Below are 22,968 nucleotides of genomic sequence, written 5' to 3' on the forward strand. Positions count from 1 at the left end.
CTATGACGCACGATGAAAATATTTTATTGAGCATGAACAAGATAGTGAGAAATTATCCATATGTAAGATCATAATTATTGATTCGGGTCTTTTCCTTATATATATATATATATATATATATATATATATATATCAATATCTATATTTATCTTTTTATTTCACCTGGTATTTAATTTATATTTATGTAATATTTATTTCTCATTTTGGGATTTGTACCATTAATTTCATTCGAGGTGCCAAATTTTGTCCAGGCTTTAATTTTTATTTGATCTTGTTATCCTCTAATGTCGTGAGTGATTTGGCCAGTCCGACTTCGTTGGTTCGAACCTAAATGGAGTCAGAATTCTAATCCCGTCCGATGAATTGATCGCCTTTTGTGGCACCAATCTCGATGTGTCTTTTCCCAAATTAAAAGGTTATCTCTTGATCTCAAGTCAACCTTTCAAAAACAAGAGTTTGACCTCATTAATCATGCTCTGTTCACCTTTTATAGTCGATCCTCTCATCGTTAGATTCATCAAGCTGTATGTGTTTTGCTCTAATGTTCTTCAAACTGTTGCAAATAATTCTACCATCAGCTGTCAAACACATACATAGAAAAATAAATCTACTAGTGCTTCTTGTTATTGTTCTCTGCAAAGCTCATATACCTTTCGGATAAGCTTATACTCTTTCCAAATAGTGATGCATATCTATGATCTTGGCTTGCTGTCTCACAAGTTCTTTGACTTGGTAGTCTCTCGATACAAAGATTTTCTTGAATTGCTCAAATGTTGATCTTAATATCAACAACTAGAAATCAACTCAGCATATGATAGAAAACTGCTAAAACTATGAGAATTCAATCATATCTTTACTAAAAACGCGATTGTGTGAGCATTTCTCCCTTTTACAAGCAAGATATATGTTCAAAGTCTGCAAATTTTGCAGCTAATTTCTCGAGAGAGACAACAGGACATGATTCATATCAGAGTAGGTAGAAGAAGGCTTTCTTCTTCTTCTTCTTCTTCTTCTTATTCTCTTGTTATTTTCCTTCACGTTTGATCAGGAAAACACAGCCTCTCTGATTTGTTCACCTTCCTTAAAAGACTATAATGGCATGATCTAATCCTCATATCACTACATAAATTACTTGCATCCGTCGATCCTAATTCGCACCAGTAATGCATGCGAGGAAGCGGCTGCTCCCAAACCTTGTCTCCTTCACCAAACGGCCATGTCGGCCAGCCTTGTCCGGCGAGAAAGGCGGCTCCGAGAAATCCTCCGATGAGTACTGCCTCCTGTGGCCATTCTGGTCTTCATGGAAGCTGCCAAGCTTGATCGGTTTTGGCCGCAGGAACTTGTTGGTGTTGGGGATGCCAAACCACTGCGAAGCACCAGTCGACATCGAGCGGTAGTATCTGGGAGCCTTTCTTCTCTTTATTGCTCTGTAGATGTATGGGATCAATCCTTCCATTCTTTCTTGTGTTTGAAGCGCTTTGGTCTGTGGAAATGGAAGCTTTACTAAACCTCTCTTATAAGAAAGATGAGCAACGTTGTGGAGTTCCATCTCTACGATGGTTCTTGTGACTTTGGTTCGTGGATGACTCATGGATCATCATGGAAGGAGAATCTTGTCTTGGCTGGCAATACATTCATGTGGACAAGAACAAAGAGTTTGAATAAGATAAAGATCTTCCTGTCACCCACTGTTAGTAGATATTAAGAATAAAGATGACAGAATGCGCCAGTCAACCACTTGTCATATATAATCATACTTATCAAAACTGGATTAGGCTTGCGTATTTGGTAGAAAAAATATTTAAAATATTATCAGAAGAAACAGAAATTTTAAGGATTGAGTTGCAGTTTTGATCTTTCTTTTTTCTTTATACTCTAAAATAAAAATATACAATCATACAAAGAGAAGTTTTTGGACACTATCTACACTGCATGAACTGTTGTATTCATGTTATAGCTTTTAATCTTGTCATGTTTGAAGTTGACTTGTCACTTTCAAGACAGTTCTCTTCAGCATCATTGCTTTGTAGAAATAAGTGTCTCCATGGGTTGGTGGGTCAAGAAATGGAGCCTTCAGAGGATGGCAGTCTAAGTTGGCTCCTTTGTGGAGCAAAGCTGTTTGCTTCTGCAACACTTGTGTATGAACAGTTCTTGGTCAACTAATCTTACCTTCCAGGAAGGTGCATATGGGGGCACTTTTAACTGACCTTCATTGATCACAATCATCTAAAGTATTGCCATGCCTCACATTTTGAACACTTCCACTTGCCACTACTTTATCTTATCTTTTTCTACATGAATGTGCCACCCAACAATTTATGAAATAGTGTGGTGCAAAAAGTTGTAAACCTTTCTGATGACTTTCCTACATTCAGAGCTGAAACTGAACATAGCAGACAAAAAGATTAATCTTTCGAGGAGATTTGAGGGTCATTAAAAATGGCCAAAACAGAAGCCAAGAGGGCCACATCCATCTTCATTTGATCAAGGAATCAAAAACCATCAGTGTTTTTTTTGCGTAGCCTACTTGCATCTTCATCTCCAGGTTCAATAGAGAGACAAACAAATGCTCTTTCTTGGTCCCAAGCAAGTTCTACCTGAAGAAACACCTTGAAATAATGTCCAAATCTCTTGACTAAATCGAATTCTTTGCCTTCATGATCCCATGTAACAAGCCTCTGAGGAAACCTGTGATCCTTGCAGCTTACATTGCCTTGTTGCTTTTGGTTGGAGACATTAGTAAAGCCAGTTTGCAGTATGAATTCAACAAACATGACTTCCTTTTCATGATTTATATGATTTACGATTGCCTCGTTTTGACATCAACACTCTATGCATTGGATTCTTTTTCCTTCCTTTTTCTGTAGGCTTTGGTTGGAAATTTCAAACTGGAAGTAGCAGTTTCGAAGGCCCTATCATGCTGAAGTCATCTGTTGGACTCAGAGTTGCTCCAAATCCTGTTTGTTGAAACGATGAGGTAACCTAAGAGATGCCTAATGCTGATGCATTAGCAAATACACAGAATAAACACCATTAAGCTCAATAATCTAATGAAGAAGACTGCCAACATGGAACTCTAGAAGGATCAAATAAACATGTATGTTCTTAGTTTCATGGGCAAATTTAAACTTCCCGCAGGAATGGCTGATGGTTTTGCCATTTCCTGTGGATGTTGCTGGAGTTTCTCCCAAGGGAGATGTATGTTCATTTCCTGTCTTCACTACAGTGGGGAGCAAATTATGGGCAGAGACTTACTGACCAACTTCCTTTGGATTTCAATTCTATGTTCTTTGCCCCTGTAGAACTTGGGATGCATTGTTACCATGATCTGGAGGGATTGATATATATTTTTTGTGAGTATAAATGTGAATGTTATGCATATTTCAGAAGAAACAGGACACTGCACACTGACATAAGAGGTTGGGGATCTTTCAGAGCTCACACTGCACATTGGCATGTGAAGGTGGAAGAAAGAGGACTTTGCTGGATCAGACAAAGTGCATCCAAAAATCTGTATTAATTCAGAAAAAAAGGTGAGGAATGATGCCACAATCAATCCACAAAACAATGACTCTTTTTAATTATGTTCTTTTTATGATTTCAGATTGCAAACCATTTTTTATAGTTTCAGGCAACTCCATCCACTTCCTGCTCTCAGAGTATTTCAAATGAAAAATCAACAAGCAGTGGCAAGAAGGAGATCATATTTCAAGTGAAAATATGTGCTAAAATCAGTTAAAATAAAAAAATACAACGTAAAGTCATAAATGATATAGTTTGAAATTATGGGAGTTTGTCATTTATATTTTTTAGCACATATTTTCATCATATTTTATACCAAAAAAGATGTTGACAGAAATTAAAATTTTTCATAAAAACCTCAATAAGTTTATATTAATAAAAGTACATTGTTTAAAAAAATAATTTAACTTTATTTATCATTCAATTGGTATCTTTATATAAAATTATCATAAAAATATAAAATTAAATTTTATTGGTATTTTTATTTTCTCTACATGAGTGCCATATGTTCATCAGATTTTATGTATTTTTTAAAGTATCTTTCTTTTATTTTTTCACTATTATACGATTTTCATTTGACTCATTTACGTGTTTTTCGATAGCGTTTATAATATTTTTATTAATATAGTAAAAAATTATAAATATTATTTAAAAAATATTATAAGTAATATTTTTATACTTGTAATTGGTCTGATTGAGGTTAGAAGTTGATTTAGATCGCTTACAATGTTTTCGAATATATGTTTCTATTATGGTAGCAAAAATATTATAATAAATTAATTTTTTTTATTTTTATTTAGGTGATATTATTATTAAATTATTATAAATATATATTTGAATAATGATATATCAAATGATTTATAATGTGTTTTGATTTTATTTAACTTATTTATAGTATTTTCAAGTAGGCTTTATATTGTTTTTATTATGGTGACCAAAACATTATAACATTATAGTGATCCAAACATTATAAATAATAAAAGATGAACATGTTTTTAAGAGAGAGTTTGGACATTTTTAAATTAGAGATATTATTTGAAACAAATAAAATGAAGATGCTGATTGAGAAATCTTTCTATATATATATATATATATATATATATATATATATATATATATATATATATATATATATATATATATCGTCGTAGTTTATTAATTTATAATATTTTATTTGAATTCTCTTGTTCTTGGTCGGCTTTTAACCAGTGTGACCTCTTTCGAGGGAAAGGAGTCCACCGAGTCTGCTTCCATTCACCGGTTCTTCCGCAAAGCATCTCCTTTCCCTCGATTCCTTCCTGTTCTCCCGCAGAAATATTTCCGACCCCCTCCTAGGTCTCTCGTTCTCGTTATGGATGAGGAGTACGACGTCATCGTCCTAGGGACTGGGCTCAAGGAATGCATCCTCAGCGGCCTGCCGTCCGTCGATGGCCTCAAGGTTTTCTCTTGCCACGCCCTTCTGTTGGCCTCTTTTTGTTATAGTCCTTCCCGTTTTGCGCTTGGCGCGATTTGCTGCTTTTGATTTTAAGTTCGCTCATCGACTTGCTTAGAGGCCGTTTTGCGACAAAATTTCGTTTTCGACCTGCGTGCCGAGTTTTTGAAGTCTTATTCTTTGTACTTGTTTCGATTTTAATATGGCATATATCACGATTGTTCATGAAAGGCCGCATTTTGGTCTGTCGTACCGATTGGTTGTCCTTGTTACGATCGTGATTCACATGATTTTAATTCAAGATCTAGAAATGGATGAAAGCTTGTTGAGTTTTTGATGTGTTTCCTCTTTGAGTAGGAATGTGATTTCAATTAGTCGTTGGTTTAGTAGAGTTTATGCCTTTATGAATTAGAATTGGATTATAGATTTCTAACTTTTATGCCCGAATGATAGATCATTATATGCTGGTAGTTTGTTTCTGTTATACTGTTATCGTGTCGATGTAGTACTAGGTCGAACAACATGTAGGCCGGAATATGTATCAACCAGGATTTTGAATACAGCTACGTGTTGAATAATAGCCAATGCTGCAATTCGCACCAGAGAAGTGACAGATGAACTTAGGACTTACCATTTAAGTACGAGATTAAGTTTTTTTCTTCCTCTTCCTCTTATTCTTCCAGTTTTGGTTCTACAGTTAACACCAGTAACTCCTCTTTCTCTTATTCTTCCTTTTGTTTCCATCCTCTTCTTCCTTCCTTCTCTTACCATCTAATCCAATTAATTAACAGTACCCCCACCAAAAATCATTGCCAAATCAGCCTAGACTCATCTGAGGCCTGTCTTTATTCTATCACGTGTTAATATATTCACCTCTATGAATGTGGTGCATTAAGAATAACCCCAATTCAAGTGTTTCTTTTCTTTTTTTCTCCCTAAATTTAGAATTTAACGCTTGCATAAAAAAGTTTTATAAGTGTGCTAAAGTGTCTATTTTCGTCCTAGTATTCTCAGTGTGCTGCATTGATATTGACACTGAACTGTTTTTTCTCCAGGAATCTTTCCTGCATTTTTATTTGCAGTGTCCATATCCATACATTTTTTTATAGAGGAAGTATTCTTAGGATTGCTTAACATGCCCTCTTTTGCAACCTGAATAAAAGAAAACAACAGAGGACATATGTGTAAATATATCCAACGGTTATTGTTTACATAAATATGGACGTCAAACTACAACCATCTTTTATCTTCATTTTCAGTATTCATATTTTTACAAATTTCTTACAAGGAATTATTAATGTATTTTTGGTTGGCCATTCATGATTCTGTTGCTTACAGCTTTGTTGTTGTTGATTCATGAATCCAATGCTTAATGTCATTTATTGCAACAGGGATTCAAAGAAAAAAGAACACTAAGTGTTTGCATATTCATATTATTCTTTTGCTTTTTTTTTTCTCTTGGCTTTGCTTTTGACAAATGCATTTGTACTGTACCAACTAGTTTTAGGACATGTCTAGATACTTATGTGATGATCACTGGAGATGTTATTATGAGTATTAATGGAAATATTTTTAAATTTGCACATGCAATATGCTGTAAATCTGTATTTCAGTTGTTCTCTAATGAGTTTCTTTTGCTTGCCAAAATGTTTCGGGTCCTACACATGGACAGGAATGATTACTATGGAGGAAAGTCGACTTCACTCAATCTCATCCAGGCAAGAAACATAAACAGAGAACAATCCATTGTGCATGTGTGTTTTGCTTGCTTGTGAGTGGACATGCTATTTGTTCTATGGGTTCCCACTACACTTCCTCATGACAAATATATTAGCATAACAACACTGTATTAGGCCTCAGTATTGTCATGTCAATCAACATGTGATTGCATGGGTTGAAATGTGTCATAGCATTTAGTGATCATGCCATGCCAAGCCAAGTTGGAGTGCCATTTTATGGCTAGATGAAAATTTATCCTATGCTGACCAGCACATGGTGGTGCTGATTGGCACGGTATAAAAATGTGCCATGCCAGAAATGTATTGGCATGCCCCATGCCACATGGCAATCTTTGGTTATTCCAACCATTATAAGCAAAGTGTTAGGAAAACCATAAAACTGTCATTACTTTTGCCTCATTACTTTTGCCCTTGAGAGATGAAGGGAAAAGCGATCAGATTAGCTTTTGACAGTGTACTTCTACAGTCTTTGATTTCTTGGTCTTTTTTATTTTGTAGGTGCAATACAGTGTGAATAAACTAAAGAATTTTTGTGGTTCTTCATTACAGTTCCACTTAACAAAACTTGTTTACAACTGCGCTAATATTTGTACGCATCCGTCAATTCATTATTTTTTTCCTTGAGAAATGAATGGAAATTTGACTAGATCAAACTATTATTTTTCATCTTAGTTCTGAAACATGTTACATTTTTTTTCAAGTTCAAGTGAGCAATATTGTCGTACTGACCTTCCTTTATCATCCTATTCAAGCTTACACATAATCTTTTGCACAGCTCTGGAAAAGGTTTAGGGGCAGTGATAGCCCCCCAGCATTTTTGGGTTCCAGCAGAGATTACAATGTTGACATGATTCCAAAGGTTTGTTCATCTTCTTCTCATTCAACTCTCGATATGTAAAATCACTGTAGTATGTTTACTCTGTATGAGTGAATACTATTTTCTTAAATTATTTGACTAAATAGAACTAGTCATAACATTCACAAAGTGATTGATCATCATCAAAAAGAGATGAGCAGTTTGTGCTATTTGTAGAGCATTTGATTTTGTTAGTTGATGTTATTGCTATGTTTTTTTCTTTTTTGGTGGAATTATCCAAAACTAGATCAAAATATCATAAGCAGGTATTTCATGAGATTTACATCAAGGTTTGATGTTCAAACTTGTCACCTTGACAAGCTATTTTATTAAATTAAATAGAAGGGTGCTGAGGATACTAGATTGAACATATTACATACTTTAATTTCTAACTAATGATATTGTTATAAAGAGATGAATTAAAGCTTATCATTTCTTAGAAAGAAAAGCTGACACACTATATTTTACTATAAACAAAAGTAAAAATACACTGAAATATAGCTTTCATGTCTGACACTGTTGAATCAGAGATATGATCCCGATTGGCTAAATCTCAGTACAAATGCTATGTGATATTAACTTGATATAAAAATACTCTTGCAGGTCAGTGTAAAAAGAATGTTGTTTTTTTAAAATATTTAAACAGAATAATGTTGATTTTATTAGTAACAATCCATGAAGTGAATTCAGGATGGAAGAGTTTGCATTTAGTTCATTGTGAAAATTTTGCATTTTGAAGTCATATAAGTACCAAAGTTTTTTGGATAGATTATAAATCAATTAAAAATAAATTATTCAGTGCTTTCTATTTAATGAATACACTAATGGCCTTTACTCATTTGTGTCTGGTTTTTAAGTTAGTTAAAAAAACAAAATCTGGAAAAGATAAAGTTCTGAATTGTTAGAAACCTGTGCTTAACAGAACATTTCAATTTAGTTTGAAACCTATGGGGAATGATTCACGTCAAAGTGATGAATTGTTAACTGGTCACTATTTCTGATTCTCTGAAGGAAATTGATTTGCAGTTCTAGCTTGTAATTCTTTCAGCTATGAGGCAAATAATAAATGAAAGGATTCTTTGGTTCCTGATCCTGATAGTTTTTGCAATTAAATTTTTGGCACTGTCTTTCCCTTTTATCTTGTCTGGTCAAACCTTCATCTGCAGAGCTGGCCTTCTCTGCCAACAATACAGGATCTGTAATCATCCTTGTAACTGAAAGATTGATGATATGGTTATATATTTTCTTCAGCTTTTTATCAATTTTTTTATAAATGAAAAACTGTATTTGAGCAGGAAATAGTTTTTAGGCAATTTAAGGGGAACAGCATTCTTTTTATTTCTGTTGATGCTCAAAACATTTTTGTTGAGTTCTGAGATAGAATAACTGCTTATGCATTAAGTTGTTACAAAAAGGAAATTTTGTCTTTTTTTTGCAAAACCTAACATGTCACAATGTCCTTTTGTTTTAACAGGTATCTTTTCTGCTGTTCTTATTCCCACAATGTTGTCCCAAAATGGAAGTTCATTGCTTTTGTCTCAACTGAAGCTGAGACTGACCATCCAGATATAGAACTAAAGCCAGGAATTGATCTTCTGGGACGGGTAGATGAATTATTTTTTGATACTTATGACGGATATGAACCAGTCAACGAACCTTCACTTGATAATTGCTTCATTTCAACTGTAAGTCTCACTGATATTATATGTAGTTACAATTACCAAAAAAAAAATATATTTTATGCTCATTTTTCTAGAAGAACATTGACAATTCTACTATCTGGCAGAGCTATGGTGCTACAACTCATTTTGAATCAACTGTTGTGGATGTTCTTTCTATGTATACCAAGATCACCGGAAGGGTAACATCTTTTTTGTGCTTTTCAATCAGACTTCCCTTGACATTCTCCTTCTTTCATCCATAGTAAAAATATCCATGTATCAAGTTAGGCAGTCACTCTTTATATTTTTAGTGTACTACCTCTGTGTATGGCACTTTCCAACTCTCGGCAATCTAAAATATATTTACAACTTGCATACTTGATCATTTTGACTTTTTCATTCTGAGGTGAACTTCTAGGACCAAGTAGTTAATCTAGAATCTGGTTCCCACATTACCATACTTAATGATACCTTCTCGGGTTATTTTGGGATTCGACACTTAGGAGGTATATGGCTACTGCCTGGTTCAAGTTTTGATTTTATGCTGGTTAGATCTTGTTGTTTGTGGCATTTTACATCTGTTTATCCATGTTATATAAGACTATAAGTTATGGCAATAATGTATCTAGCAGACAGTATTATTGGCATTTTGTATTCAACCTCCTTTATTATGGCCTTATTCCTTATATTCTCCTGTTAAGGACTACATTTTTCACCAAATTTATTTTTCGTGAGCAATGATTCTTTTTTTCCCTAACATGATAAATTGCTAGTAGGATGTTTGTGGCATGATCCTTTTCCTTATTATCTGCTTCTTGTTAACTAAAATTCTGTCACTAGAGTTTTTATGGACTAGGCCTACAAGAACAACTCGAGCAACCCAAGCCATTAGTATTGGAGAGGGAGAGAGATCAATATTTACCAATCCAATCCTGAATCATAGCCTCCATCAGTAGGGATTACTATGGGCTTAAACCTGCTGCTTAACATCATTCCGTTGTTTTAAAAGGTCTCTTTGCTGACATTTTCAGCCAAGGGAGTCTCATTTTAAGCCTCTATAGCCTTATTTCAAGCTTTTACACTATCTCCTGCACTCTTCATTTCATTACAAGATCAAAGCTTGAGAAACCCTATAAGTTTTAGTTCAAATTGATAATATCATTTCATTTTTGTTAGTTTGCAATGCTACACGATCTACTACCAGGATGATCCACTGCTCGATGAGGTAAGAGGTTCACTGTATCCATCAAATTTCATTTTATAATGTATTGCAAAAGTGGATCAGAATGTGGAATTTTGGATTATCAGCATCATAGCTCCCTTTCCCGCCTCTACTAGGTGTAGCAACATATTATGTTGCAATATGTAGTTTACCTATTGATTAGCTTCTATCATGTATTGACAATGTTGACTAATATCATATATTGAGAGCAATACTATTCCTGGGTTCCATAAATTGATGCTATTGATCTCTAGACACAGGCACTTCCTGAGGCATCACATATCATGCATTGTAATATCTACCAATATTATATGCTGAAGGAGCAATATTCACCATAACCGCCTCCTAAGGCACCGCAAATTAGGTTTTGGTATCAGTAGGGGGAGGATGATGCATCTTCTACTCAACTTGTGAATATCGAAGTTTTTTTTCTCGGTCTCAAACTCTCATGTATGATTGACCTTGTATGCTAACTTTAGATTTTTTATGTTTTACATATGTTCTTTTCCTGGTATGCTTATTAATAGGTCATGGGTAAATGTAAAAGGTCACATACTTATCCTCACCAAAACACGGTCCAATCGTCCAACCACCAACTGGTTAATATCAGACGGTTGTCCGAATCATAGAATGTGGGTGATGTCAGAGTTGATTCCAAAAACTTCATCCAAGGTTGAATCCATGAGTATTTGTTGCAAGGATTGGTCAGAGGTCAGGCCACACTGTAGCAATTCCTCATATTTACAAATTTCTTGATGTTCTATACTTTTTTCTTGTATCGAGATTTTCTTGTAGAACTCAATTGTATGGTTTTTTTGGTGCAACATCAATTCCTGAAGTGACAAGTGCAGGGTTTTGTATTATGGAAAATTATAGAAACATTGTACAATGTCCTAAATGTTCTTTTCTTTTTACAGACTGTTGATCTCAGCATTGATCTAAGTGCTGCTGAAGAATGATGACTGCATCCAGGGTATATGACAGGAAAGTTCTCATCTCAGTATTTTTCATCATATGATCATATCAATATAGCATTATATTTGAAGCTGAATGGATCTGCAATGATGATATGTGCTTCTTGAATATATTCTCCCTGAACATAGCATAACTATTAAGTTAACATTGTACATTAAGATTCATTGTTTTTGATGGGTTTCACTGTTGTCAAGGTTGTATCAGAGATGGATTATGCTTTAGAAGAATGATGTTTCTCTCCTGTGTTCGTTGCATTCTTTGTCAGTTTGTCCACTCTTTTGTTTCATTGGTCAAAACAAACCTGTTGCTTAAAGAGAATCATGCTTCAGAGTTGTGTTGGATGCTGTGGATATCATGCTCTTTTTTTTTGTCTCATGCATAGGAGAGGATAAATTGCTTTCTAAGTTAGACTATTGAAGTGCATGCACCAAATCATCTTACATTGAACACATATCATAGTTTCTAAGCTTGTATATAGTTTCCAGATTCAGAAACCACAAATGCATCACCTTTGGATTTTATAATTCTTTTTAACTGGAATTTTCATTACATTAAATTGCATATTAGATTGCTCCCATGGATTCAAATATGAGATTTATCACCAGGATGTCTCAGAAAGAAACACCTTGGGATTCCATTTTGATGTCAAGTGTGCATAGGTACATCATTTAGGAGGATAGATGCCATCAATCTCAAGTATTTTTCTGCTTCACCCTAAAATAGCAACTGCTTTTAGGTAGAGAAAAGAACCTCGTAGTTGTCATTTTATACTGGATTTTCTGGTAAATTTGCATATATATATATATATATATATATATATATATATATATATATATATATATATGTATGTATGTATGTATGTATGTAAAATTTTGAAACAATCCTCTATCTTTGATAAATTTTTATAAAGCTTCTCAATTTTCAAAAATTTTTATAGAGTATTTTTTTAATATAAATAATCATTTTACCTTGAACCATTATCAGATCTCTATCTTACACCCTTGTCATATGCTGCATTCATCATTGTCTCCCCTCCTTTTTGCCTTACCAGATATGTTGTCGCTTTTACCCTTGGCCTCCGTTGAACTTGTCACCTTTGCCTTTATATAGTCAGTAATGACGGTGACCTTGTTGGACCCTTTCTTGCGGGCGAGGACAGTGAAGATTGCCATTGCCTTTGCGGATCTCGTTGGACCCTCTCTTGTGTACGAGGGTTATTGTCGTTGCATCCTCTCCTTCCTCGTGTGAGGGCAACAAGGACTTCTCTCTTTACTTACATGAGGGCTATCGTCATCATGCCCTTTTTTTCCTTGCACATTGATTAGGTGAGTCTATTGTGATTTGTAGAGATGACAATAAGTTCGATGGGACAAAAGCGAGAGGGGACGACGTGTAAGACGGAAGCGAATACAGATCCGATGGACATAAGAGTAAATTATTTTTTTTCAAATAACAAAGGGATGCTTTGTGGGATTTCTCAAAGGTGGATTTTTTTTCAAGAATTTATCATGTATATATATATATATATATATATATATATATATATATATATATATATATATATATATAATTTAAATTTTTAAGAAATATTATTAAAATTTGGAGAGGCAAATCTGCTATTTCTGAACGATGAAAGGATGGGTATGTAGAAAAAAAAAAAAAGCTAAAAATGCCTTGTACCACAGAGAGGTCTAGGAAGACAAGGCTAACCACATGCTGGACCCCAGAGAGGTCTAGGAAGACAAGGCTGGTAGCTGAGCCGGGTTACTAGCGCTACGTACCAGCTGTTTCTAACCGCGTCACTTGCCACCGTGGGCAGGACGTGGTCCCGACCTGAATAGTTACCGTGTAGCGCTCGGGTCCCATGTGGGCTCGCTGCTTGTTCCAGTGACAATGAAGGTAAACGAGCAAACGGTACCAAAAATATATTTGCTCCACCGAAGCAATATTATATATTCCTACTCGTTTGACCGTTACCCGGCGACTTACCTGCTTTACCATTGATGACGTACTACGCCACCTCGTGATCTAGCGAGATCGGTCCCCACTTAGTAAAGAGACACTATCTATTATTATTATTATTATTTGGGATGAAATAGCATAGCCAAATTGGACGAATCGGAGTCGATACGGAATCGGACGCCAAATCCCATTCCAAACAATAATATAATTATATTAATATTAAAATCCATAACTCGAAATAAAACCCTCTCGCTCGTGATTGAGCGGGGATTTGAATCCCGCCCACCGCTCGAAGTCTTCAACCCTAATCCAATCTCTGCCCCCGATGAATCCAAGGCCCTAGCCTCTTCCCCCTCCCTCGACCCCGTTCTCCGTCGTCTTCGAGGCCGGGTCCTGCTCGATTCCCTTCCTCCGGGCTTGTAGTCGTGCCGAGCGATGGACGCGGGCGGAGGGCCTTTTCGCACCGCCGAGGATGTCTTCCGCGACTTCAGAGGTCGAAGAGCTGGCATGATCAAGGCGCTCACGACTGGTGTCTAATCGCAATATTGTTTTTTTGCTTTCACTGATTTGCTTGAGTCGTTGTTGTGGCTTCTCGATTTTGACGTGTTATCTTGCTTCTGGCGGTGATGCAGATGTCGAGAAGTTCTATCAGCAGTGCGATCCAGGTAAAAGGTTTTACCTCTTTCTTGGTGTTCCTCTCTTTGCTTAGGCGACGCCTGTGGGTAGTATGTTCTTTTAGTTCCACAGTTTTCTCCTCGCGTTTATTAGATATTTTGCTGATGGATTATCAACGGAATCTTATTTTGGTTTTCTATTTTGGTCTTTGGCTATCGGGAGTGTGTCCTTGTCTTGCAATGTGTCTCCTGTAATCCGTGAAAGCTACTTCTCATTCAAACCGTAGTTTCTTGTGAAAAAATTATGTCCAGTAGTCATGTACTAGTTAAATCCTTCCGTTGTATGATGGAAAATTCCAACTTTGACCAGAAATTTATTATGTTTGGGAACGCTACATTTATGAATCAGGTTAGGGTAGTGGTTGGGTGCTGGAATTAGCTTGAGGTTTGCAGGATTGCTTGGGTCTGATTATGAACCGAGTCTCTAATTCTTGACCACCCTTCTCTTTGTTATGCATGCAGAAGCATGTAAACTCAATGCAATCTCTCTCTGCCACTATTTTTCTAGATAGCTAGTTGGGTTATTATCTGTGACAACATACATGTGGCAAGCAATGAGGACCAGGCATGATGTTTCCCTCTTCCTTCTTTTTTCCTTCATTCCTTTTCACCTTCTCCTTCTCTTTTTTCTTTCTTTTCTCATTTGTAAATCTCGTAGTCAGAGGATAAGATCTCATTACATGTGATTAAATTTGCTTGTTGTCGTTTTGGGGGGTTGGGGTGGGTGATTGATAAATTAACTAGATCAAAGTTGGAGGCAGCTCATGCAGAACACTGAATATATGTGGTTTGGATCCATCAGATTTGAAAATTCTAGTGATTCTTAATGGTGATGCTGATTTTCTGTCATTGTGACAGAGCACAAGAGATGGAAAGACATTGTATATTGTATATTGTTCCCTAAAGAAAGCTGATGCAGCTTGAGAACTCTTTTGTGAACCAGGGGGAGGAAATGTTTCAAATTGTAGATTGATCTGCATATCTGAGGCTTCTGTGGGTCTTAAAGTGAATAGGTGCAACTAAATTTGTTTTACTGTGCAGCTGCTAAGATCTATCTTGTTTAGGTCAGATTTGATGCGGAAAAGCTTTGCAGCTTGTAACTGTATTATAGCAGTTCTTCAGGATTTTGTTTTGTGGTACTAGATTTCAGCAACTAACACAAGTAGTTGTTTGAGTAGTAAGAGAGATAAAAAAGGGGTGGAGGTAGGAGGGAAGCCAATGCTCGACTAGAGATGAGGAACAGGAGAAAATGAAGATAGATGCCCATTATCGATAGATACTAACCTTAGTATTTTTTCCATATAAACTTATTACTAAGGAGGCCAATGCTTCCATTTATTACTTGCTTGCATGTGACCTAAGTTAGCAAAAAATGGATAGAATTCTTGTTCAAATCTAATTTTATTAAATACTATCTATTAAGAACCATATATATTCTTAGATTAGTCCTACCTTCATGGATTTAAACATCTAGTTACTTAGACACCTAACCAAAACAATACCAAATTGATCCAAATCATATAAAACCAATGAAGTCATCGAGTGCTCACTTAGGTGCTTGGGCAAGACGAGGTGAGGGTCGAGTGCTTGGTAACTGGTCCAGGCAAGGCGCCTTCAATTGAGCATCGCCTTGGCACATGTTTGTGCCCTATCGTCGGGCGGTTGAGGTGCTCGCCTCAACCAAATTCTGTTGAGTCAAATCTGAACTATGCCTAATTGGTTGTGGTTTGTTGATTTTGGTTCAATCGAACCATATAGGCGTGAGCCCAATTCCTTCCCTCGCTCCTCCCCCCTCGCACACAAGAATCCTTATTTCTCCCCCTAGAAAACCTAATCGATGGCGTTGTCTTCCTCTCTAATGGCGAGAGGCTTCTGTGCGGAGGGATAGTCGACTCCACTCTCTATCGAAGTCTTTTTTCTTCTCATGGTAACTCTTTCTTTCTCTCTCCCCCCCCTCCCATTATCGTTTCTTCTCTTGTGTCATCAGCCCCTCCCTCTTCCTGTCAAGCCTCCCCGAATCCCGACAACCCCCCTCTCCCTCCTCCTTTGCCTCCTCTCCAGATAGCTCCCCACTCGTTGTCCTCACCGTCTCCTCCACCATCACCTGTTCCCTCTCCCCGCCGAGCGAACCTGGACTCCAACAGCCCTCCTCTTCCTCCTCCGATTGCTCCCCTCTTGTTGTCCTCGCCTTCTCCTCGGCCACAACAATTCTAGATAGAGTCAAGGTTAATATAGAGGGAGGGATATATTTTTTTTTGAAAAATGTACTGGGAATTCTGTCATGTTTTTTGATGATTTGTTAGGGTTCTGGTAGTTCCGGTTTTGTTTTGGCCAATACAAGTCATTCAAATGCTAAAAACATACATGGGGCTGATATTCAAAATTTGGGAAATTTTAAGCTTATATCAGGCAAATTGACCATATGGAAATATCAGGAGCTAGTTGGGATCCCATTTTGGAGCACTTTAATTTGTGATTCGGACTCAGTTTTTATCAATCCTCTCTATTGGAGTGAGCTTTGGGTAGCATCTCAGACATTATTCTCAAGGTACATAGAATAAAAAGATCTAGCCAAAAAGATCAAAAGAAAGACCCACATCCGGAAGATGTAATTTTGAAATTGTCATTAATGATCCACTCTTCAAGAAGCTGAGATATGTTTTATGAGGTTGATGCTTGATTGATTAGCTCAACATGAAGCCTGATTTTATCTTATAGTCAAACAGCAACCTCTCATGATAAATCCTCATCTTCTTATGACTTAAATTCCTTATTCAATTTTGGGCAGTTTTATCATAGCTTCAAAAATGACCGGAGGTCTCCTAGCTATCCCATGCAGTCTGGGGGCATTATAATTATTGTTGGCTGCCTGAGCCTGTGCCTTTTCCATTGTGGCTGATAGGCTTGACCAAGTCATATGGGTCAGGTTGACTCTTGGGAAGATTGCAATCTTTGACATGTTTGAATCCCCTCTACATTAGATGATCATTGCACCATTATGTATCTTGATATAAATAATTCTTGAAGTTCGGTTGTTGGAATTCTATTCATAGTCCAGAGCTAAGTTAAAGTTGAACCAAAATTTGTGACCTTTGGAAGATCTCATGGACGAGTTTAGTACAGCGACATGTTGATGAAATGACCAGCACTGTTCCAGATTTAGTGTCCTGGTTATGGCCAATCATGTCTTGGCCATTTAATTTTTGTTATTTTAATATTTTTTTTGATTACTTTTATGGCTATCATAAAGGTTAGTGGGGACGTATAGAAAATTCTAGTTCAGATAAGTGTCCTCAAAACAGTTTCTAGTTCCAGAGGCTCTAGGCATTCTTGATTAGGAGTATATGTGGTTGAATTAAATACAAAAGTGGAAGTCATTGGATGTTGTAGCATCATCTACAATGGGTTTGTCTAACAGAAATTAAGATGATGGTATTTTTGGTTTCTGATTTCAATTTTTTAACTTGTTTTCCCCTTTTATTCTAATTCCTTTTCGTTTTGAACCCTCACAATTAACACGATTTTTCCACAATTACATGGTTGACTCACAAGTTTAACCAAACATGATATGATTGACATGCAAACCAAATGCATGCATTTAAGATTTTCTGATCCAATAATTAATTTGGTCAATCTATGTTAGTGGTGTCTAGATACCAAACTTTTTTATGTTGCAAACCATAAGCTTAGTCAGAAACTGGGTTTGTGACAGGTGGATTCTGTCCCAAGCTGTTAATTATGTTGCAAACCATAATGTCAGTCATGGGTTCTTTGTTAACTATGGGATCCTGTTATGGGTTGGATTGGATGAGTGTCCAGTCTCTCATAGGCCTTGAAAAGAGAATGTAATTAGTTTTTCTAAGATTCTTTCCAAGGAAAATGCAAAGTTGTTGGAAAATGGGTTTCCCAACAACTTTGGGCATAACTTTGTAAGTGTGACCTTGTTTCTATTTTTGTATGTTATTTTCATAACATTTAAGTTCACTACTCTGAGTTTTTTTAACAAAATACAAAAATATGCTGTTATAGCGTGCATAGCAACTATAATTTACCATCACCTGATTGTGGCTCTCTCAAGGATATTTTTTTGGTGTCAATTCCAAAAAAGGGAAACACCTTCTTTATAATTGATATCATCTTTGTCAAAACTTGTCATTACTGCTTCTATAAATATTACATGATCTTAATGGGGCTTCATGAATGATCATGATGACTTTAGGTCCTTAGCAAAATTGAAGTAAAAGGTGTAAGTTTGAGTAAAATCCATGTTACCTAAGGCTAATAATTTATCCTTAATAGACTTTTTTTTAGTTTTGATAAACTTGACGATCCTAACAATCATATGTCTATCTCTAAATTACCAAATGTAACCTTGGTTTCCTTTACATGTGTAGTCCTGTAGTATTTGAGATGTGTTTTCTACAACTATGGGCCATGTTGTATGGTATATCAATATCAACTTTCAGCACAGATCTGTAGAAGAGCTTTGTGATGGGGTCATGCAGGGTGCTATATTCTTTGATCCCCTTTTGTATGTTAATCAAGTGTTAAATGTGACTGCTGATAATTGTTGTTTTTCCCTTTTTTTTGGCAGAGAAAGAGAACTTATGTCTCTATGGGCTTCCTACAGAGACTTGGGAAGTAACCTTGCCTGCAGAGGAAGTACCTCCAGAACTTCCTGAGCCAGCCTTGGGAATTAACTTTGCTAGAGATGGCATGGAAGAAAAGGACTGGCTTGCTTTAGTTGCCGTCCACAGTGATGCATGGTTACTTTCTGTTGCCTTCTATTTTGGGGCACGTTTTGGATTTGATAAGGAGTCAAGGTAATGTTATCTGAGTGGAGCTGTGGTAAATCACCTAAACACTGATGCAATTATCTTTTTTTTGTTATTATGTTCTTGTTTGCAAGTTCTGAACATTATCAGTCTGTTAGGCTTAATTATGAGATACTGCATGTTTAATTGCATATTAGTTCTTGGTTAAATTTTCATTCTTTTATGGCAATTGGCAAGCTATAGGCAGTAACATGCAGCTGTCATGTGTTTTGTATACAACTGGGAGGACTTGCTGCTGATGAAACATCATGGATGAGGATTATTGAAAACAGAAGCGCATTGTTGTTTTCCCCTAACATCTTCAAGTAAGCTGAAGTTTCTTAGTTATGTTTGTTTTGGGGATATGGAAAGTGAAGATTGTGGGTATTGGTTTAACTGGCAACTGCTCGTCTTAGTAATCCAGTCAAAGGAGTTTAATTTGGATGATGTGGGATAATACAACCCAGTAAATTGTGGCTTAAAAGAGTCACATTTTTTTGTTAATCCAGCTAATATGCCATTTAGGTCACCAAACCAGAAACAGGGTTAATGTTAGAAAGCTGGGCTAGAATAATACAAGCTAGTTACTTCAATGTCAATACAAATGCATCCTTAAAGACTATGGGAACCATTAAGTGAGGCCCTTGAAAACTATTGTTTATAGTTATGTTCATGTTTTGCTTGAATTTGTATGACATCCAGGATTTTTTTCCTGTGGTTAATGTTCTTTCTCTTCCTTAATATTCTTATAATAATTGTTTACTGTTCACAATATCACTATAACTCATTAGAAACTGCATTTGTTTCATATTATTAAATGTAATAAAATTTTCTTTACAATTTGGTCAAAAACAGTCATATGTTGTATATGTTCCAAGAATCTACCCTGTAGTTTGTCTTATTCTGATTTATAAACTTTGCAACTAATATTTTTATCTTCTAAATGCTAGTTAACCATCTCGTATATCATGAGTTTGTTGCTCATGGTGATGGTTATGCTAATTAGTCTAAATCTATTATATGTGGCAAACTTATAAGGTTGGTTGGTTCATTGTGTAGTTTCATTTTGTGCAATTTTGTGTAGTGTGATCTTAGGTATTAGCTAAATCCCTCCAAAAGCTTCTTTTTGGACCATTGAGATAGAGACAGGGTTCTCAATTTCGATGTGTACTGCTTGGTATGGGTGGTACGTATTGGTCCAAGAGGATATCGATACGCGGACCACCCTCTACCGGGCGGCACTAGTGTTTTGACCCTGTATCGAGTGATACGAGGTTTGTACCCGACGGTAATGGTCGAAATCCGATCGATACCGAGGTGTACCAGTTGATATGTCTCGGATTTCGACCATTATCAAGGTGTATTGGTTAGTACGTTGCGAATTTTGATCGTTATCGAGGCATATCGATCGGTACATCTCGGTATTGTTGGACTGTTACCTCCAAGTATTTTTGGAGGTTTTTCAGCTCTTTTTGGGCATATCGCTGGTACACCTCGGCATACCATCGGTATGCCTCGATGCGTACCACCGTACCGAGCAGGGTTTGGTACATCGGTACGGACCGAAATTAAGAACCTTGGATAGAGAGATTGATGACTAATTTGCTTTAGCGTTGTGCTTTATTCGATGAGAAGCCATCCATCCATGTCTTCATTCCCACATTAGTGAACTTATCAGTCTCTTAAGACTGACAAGGAGATTTATTAGTTTGCATATCCCTGTAGCATGAAATAGACCCTTGAAGTACTAACAATTTTGATACTACTAGTTAATATTATCCAATTTTTAACTTTTCTTCTCAAATTCAATAAATGCTGGCAAGGAGGAATAATACTTTGAAAAAGAAAGATCCACATACAGAGGTCAGTTCTGTTATTTATTTTCTTTATGTTGACTTAAGTGCTTATAAGTCACTATTGACTTGCTGCAAAACTTGCCTCAAGTGGCTGTTATTGATAGTCATGATGAGAGCTTTATTTTTATTTCCTTTATTTTGTTATGTAGTGAAGGCATGTACATGCAATAATTTCCAAATCTTGATCAGATATGCTATCTTTACCTGACCTCTTTTGCAAACAATAAGTGCTGTAAGAATAAACTCGATTTTGGCAAAGAGCTTTAATGGCTAATACTTGCTTTCTGTGAATGGAGTTATTACTGTCTTCTTGAAGCTAACAGTTTCTATCAAGTATTTTAAATTTAGAATACTCGTATAGTCATTGGAATCAACAATGTGCATATATATACATATGTATGTATGTATGCATACATATTGCTATGGTGATACCTAAGCAGATGCTTCTGTTAGGTACTAAGCTTTCTTTTTTTTTTTTTTGTCACTTGTTTTTGGAGTTGTTACTGTTAATTGCTATGGTGTTAAAGTTTTGAATGTCTTTATTTTTCTTGTATTTCTGGATTTTAGAAGTTTCCCTGATTAGGAAATTCATATCAGTTATCCTTGATGTTGTGACTATTACAGGAGGCGACTTTTCAATATGATTAACAATCTCCCTACCATATATGAAGTTGTAACTGGAACAACCACGAAACAGTCCAAGGAAAAGACCTCGAATAGCAACAGCAAGAACAAGTCGAACTCCAAGACGGTAAGTTCTCATGTTATATCCTTCCATTGCTTTTTAATTTATCCATTTATTCTTAATTGTTACTTTCCTACGTGGGTTCAGCAGTCCAGACCGGCCGAGCCCCAGGCCAAGGTTTCAAAGATGCCTCCAAAAGAAGATGAGGATAGTGGTGCAGAGGACGAAGAAGATGAAGAGGACCACGAGAACACTTTATGCGGTGCATGCGGTGACAATTATGCTAACGACGAGTTCTGGATATGCTGTGACGTATGTGAAAAGTGGTTTCATGGAAAGTGCGTCAAGATCACACCTGCCCGAGCCGAGCACATAAAGCAGTACAAGTGTCCCAGTTGCAGCACCAGTAAGAGGGCCAGAGTATGAAGCAAGAAGTGTTACTAGTTCTTCATTACGCCAGAACAGTTCCTTGCAAACAGCAGACATGCAAGTAGGTTGTAGACTTTGTTTCTGTGTCCTTGTTCAGATTGTAGTTAATTGGTGCTGTCTGTGTCCATTTGCACGAGGGCTTGTTGTGTGTTAGATCAACCTCCATTTGCAACATGTAACTTGGTCACGTAAGGTAGGGACTCTCGGATTTGACCAAGTGTTGTTTTAGAAGGAAAACTATATTAGGATGTGTTTGTTTTAGTGAGGCTTTCACGACTGATGATTTCTTCTGATTTCTGACACCAGATGGGTTGGCGGATCATTGTTTTGCCGCCTTGGTTGCGATTGATTGATCATACGCAATCGTGTTGGTGGTTGCAAGGTGAAAAATTAGATGAAAAAGGATCTCGTGAGAGTTAGATTTATTTCTTTTTTAATTGAAATAAGTGTGAGAGTTCCATTTGTTTTTTTAAATTAAAAGAAGATTTATTTTTTTAAATTGAAAGAAGTGTGACTTTTACACGTAAACTCGAACATAATATCCTATTCACACATACCTATCACTTGTGTTATAATATATTAATTAGTTTCTATTTGTCTTAGTTAGTGATTAATTTGGAATCTTTTATTTTCACGAGGTTATTCTTGAACTGGGTCAGTATGGGTCAGATTATTTTTAGACTAAAAAATTTATATTAAAAGATGAAATATTTAATTTTATTTACCTTAATATCGTTGGTTTTATTAACGAAAAATAAAATAGGATGGTGGCATCGTGGGTGGTTGTTGTGGTAGTAGTCGACGATAACGACGCGATGGTTAGTTTTGTTGATGCCGATCTGAACATTGATGACGATGAGGAGAAGGCAATGCGACGAGGCATCTACATTGATGTTGGAGGAGAAAGAGGAGAGAGGTGAGACATTTGCGTCAGCGTCGCACCGCTCTACCTCCTCTTCCTCCTTTGGCATCGCTCTACATCTGTGTCGATAACGGAAGAGGAAGAGAAGGCAAGAGAGGCATTTGTGTCGCTGACGACGAGGAGGGAGGATGAAGAGGAGGCTAGTGAGGTAGAGCAATGTAATGTCGAAGGAGGAAGAAGAGGCAAGTGAGGCATCTGTATCTGCGTCATGCTCAAATC

General features: G+C 36.4%; 1 protein-coding gene and 1 long non-coding RNA gene across 3 annotated transcripts; both read left to right on the top strand.

Annotated features, from left to right (window-relative positions):
- The first annotated feature begins 7,356 nt into the window (after positions 1-7,356).
- On the top strand, positions 7,357-11,748 carry LOC135642461 (uncharacterized). Its single transcript, XR_010497980.1, has 3 exons — positions 7,357-7,552; positions 9,024-9,234; positions 9,336-11,748. It is a non-coding gene; the product is annotated as an uncharacterized LOC135642461 (long non-coding RNA).
- Positions 11,749-13,617: 1,869 nt separating this feature from the next.
- On the top strand, positions 13,618-22,088 carry LOC135643849 (PHD finger protein ALFIN-LIKE 8-like). Of its 2 annotated transcripts, none has more exons than XM_065161216.1 (5): positions 13,618-13,898; positions 14,002-14,034; positions 18,638-18,866; positions 21,338-21,464; positions 21,546-22,088. In XM_065161216.1, the coding sequence occupies exons 1-5, from the start codon at positions 13,805-13,807 to the stop codon at positions 21,822-21,824; spliced, it is 762 nt and encodes a 253-aa protein (XP_065017288.1). In that variant the 5' UTR covers positions 13,618-13,804; the 3' UTR covers positions 21,825-22,088. The 2 variants fall into 2 exon arrangements, with proteins under 2 accessions (XP_065017288.1, XP_065017289.1); XM_065161217.1 differs by having other exon boundaries at positions 13,646-13,898; positions 21,549-22,088.
- Positions 22,089-22,968: the final 880 nt, after the last annotated feature.

Source organism: Musa acuminata, chromosome BXJ3-7 (assembly GCF_036884655.1).
Source record: "Musa acuminata AAA Group cultivar baxijiao chromosome BXJ3-7, Cavendish_Baxijiao_AAA, whole genome shotgun sequence".
Taxonomy (NCBI): domain Eukaryota; kingdom Viridiplantae; phylum Streptophyta; class Magnoliopsida; order Zingiberales; family Musaceae; genus Musa; species Musa acuminata.

Bases quoted from the DNA above. Each gene is read 5' to 3' on its own strand.
- LOC135643849 (XM_065161216.1), top strand. From the start codon at position 13,805: ATGGACGCGGGCGGAGGGCCTTTTCGCACCGCCGAGGATGTCTTCCGC. The intron at 13,899-14,001 runs GTGTCTAATCGC...GCGGTGATGCAG, and splicing joins GATCAAGGCGCTCACGACTG to ATGTCGAGAAGTTCTATCAG. The intron at 18,867-21,337 runs GTAATGTTATCT...TGACTATTACAG, and splicing joins GGATTTGATAAGGAGTCAAG to GAGGCGACTTTTCAATATGA.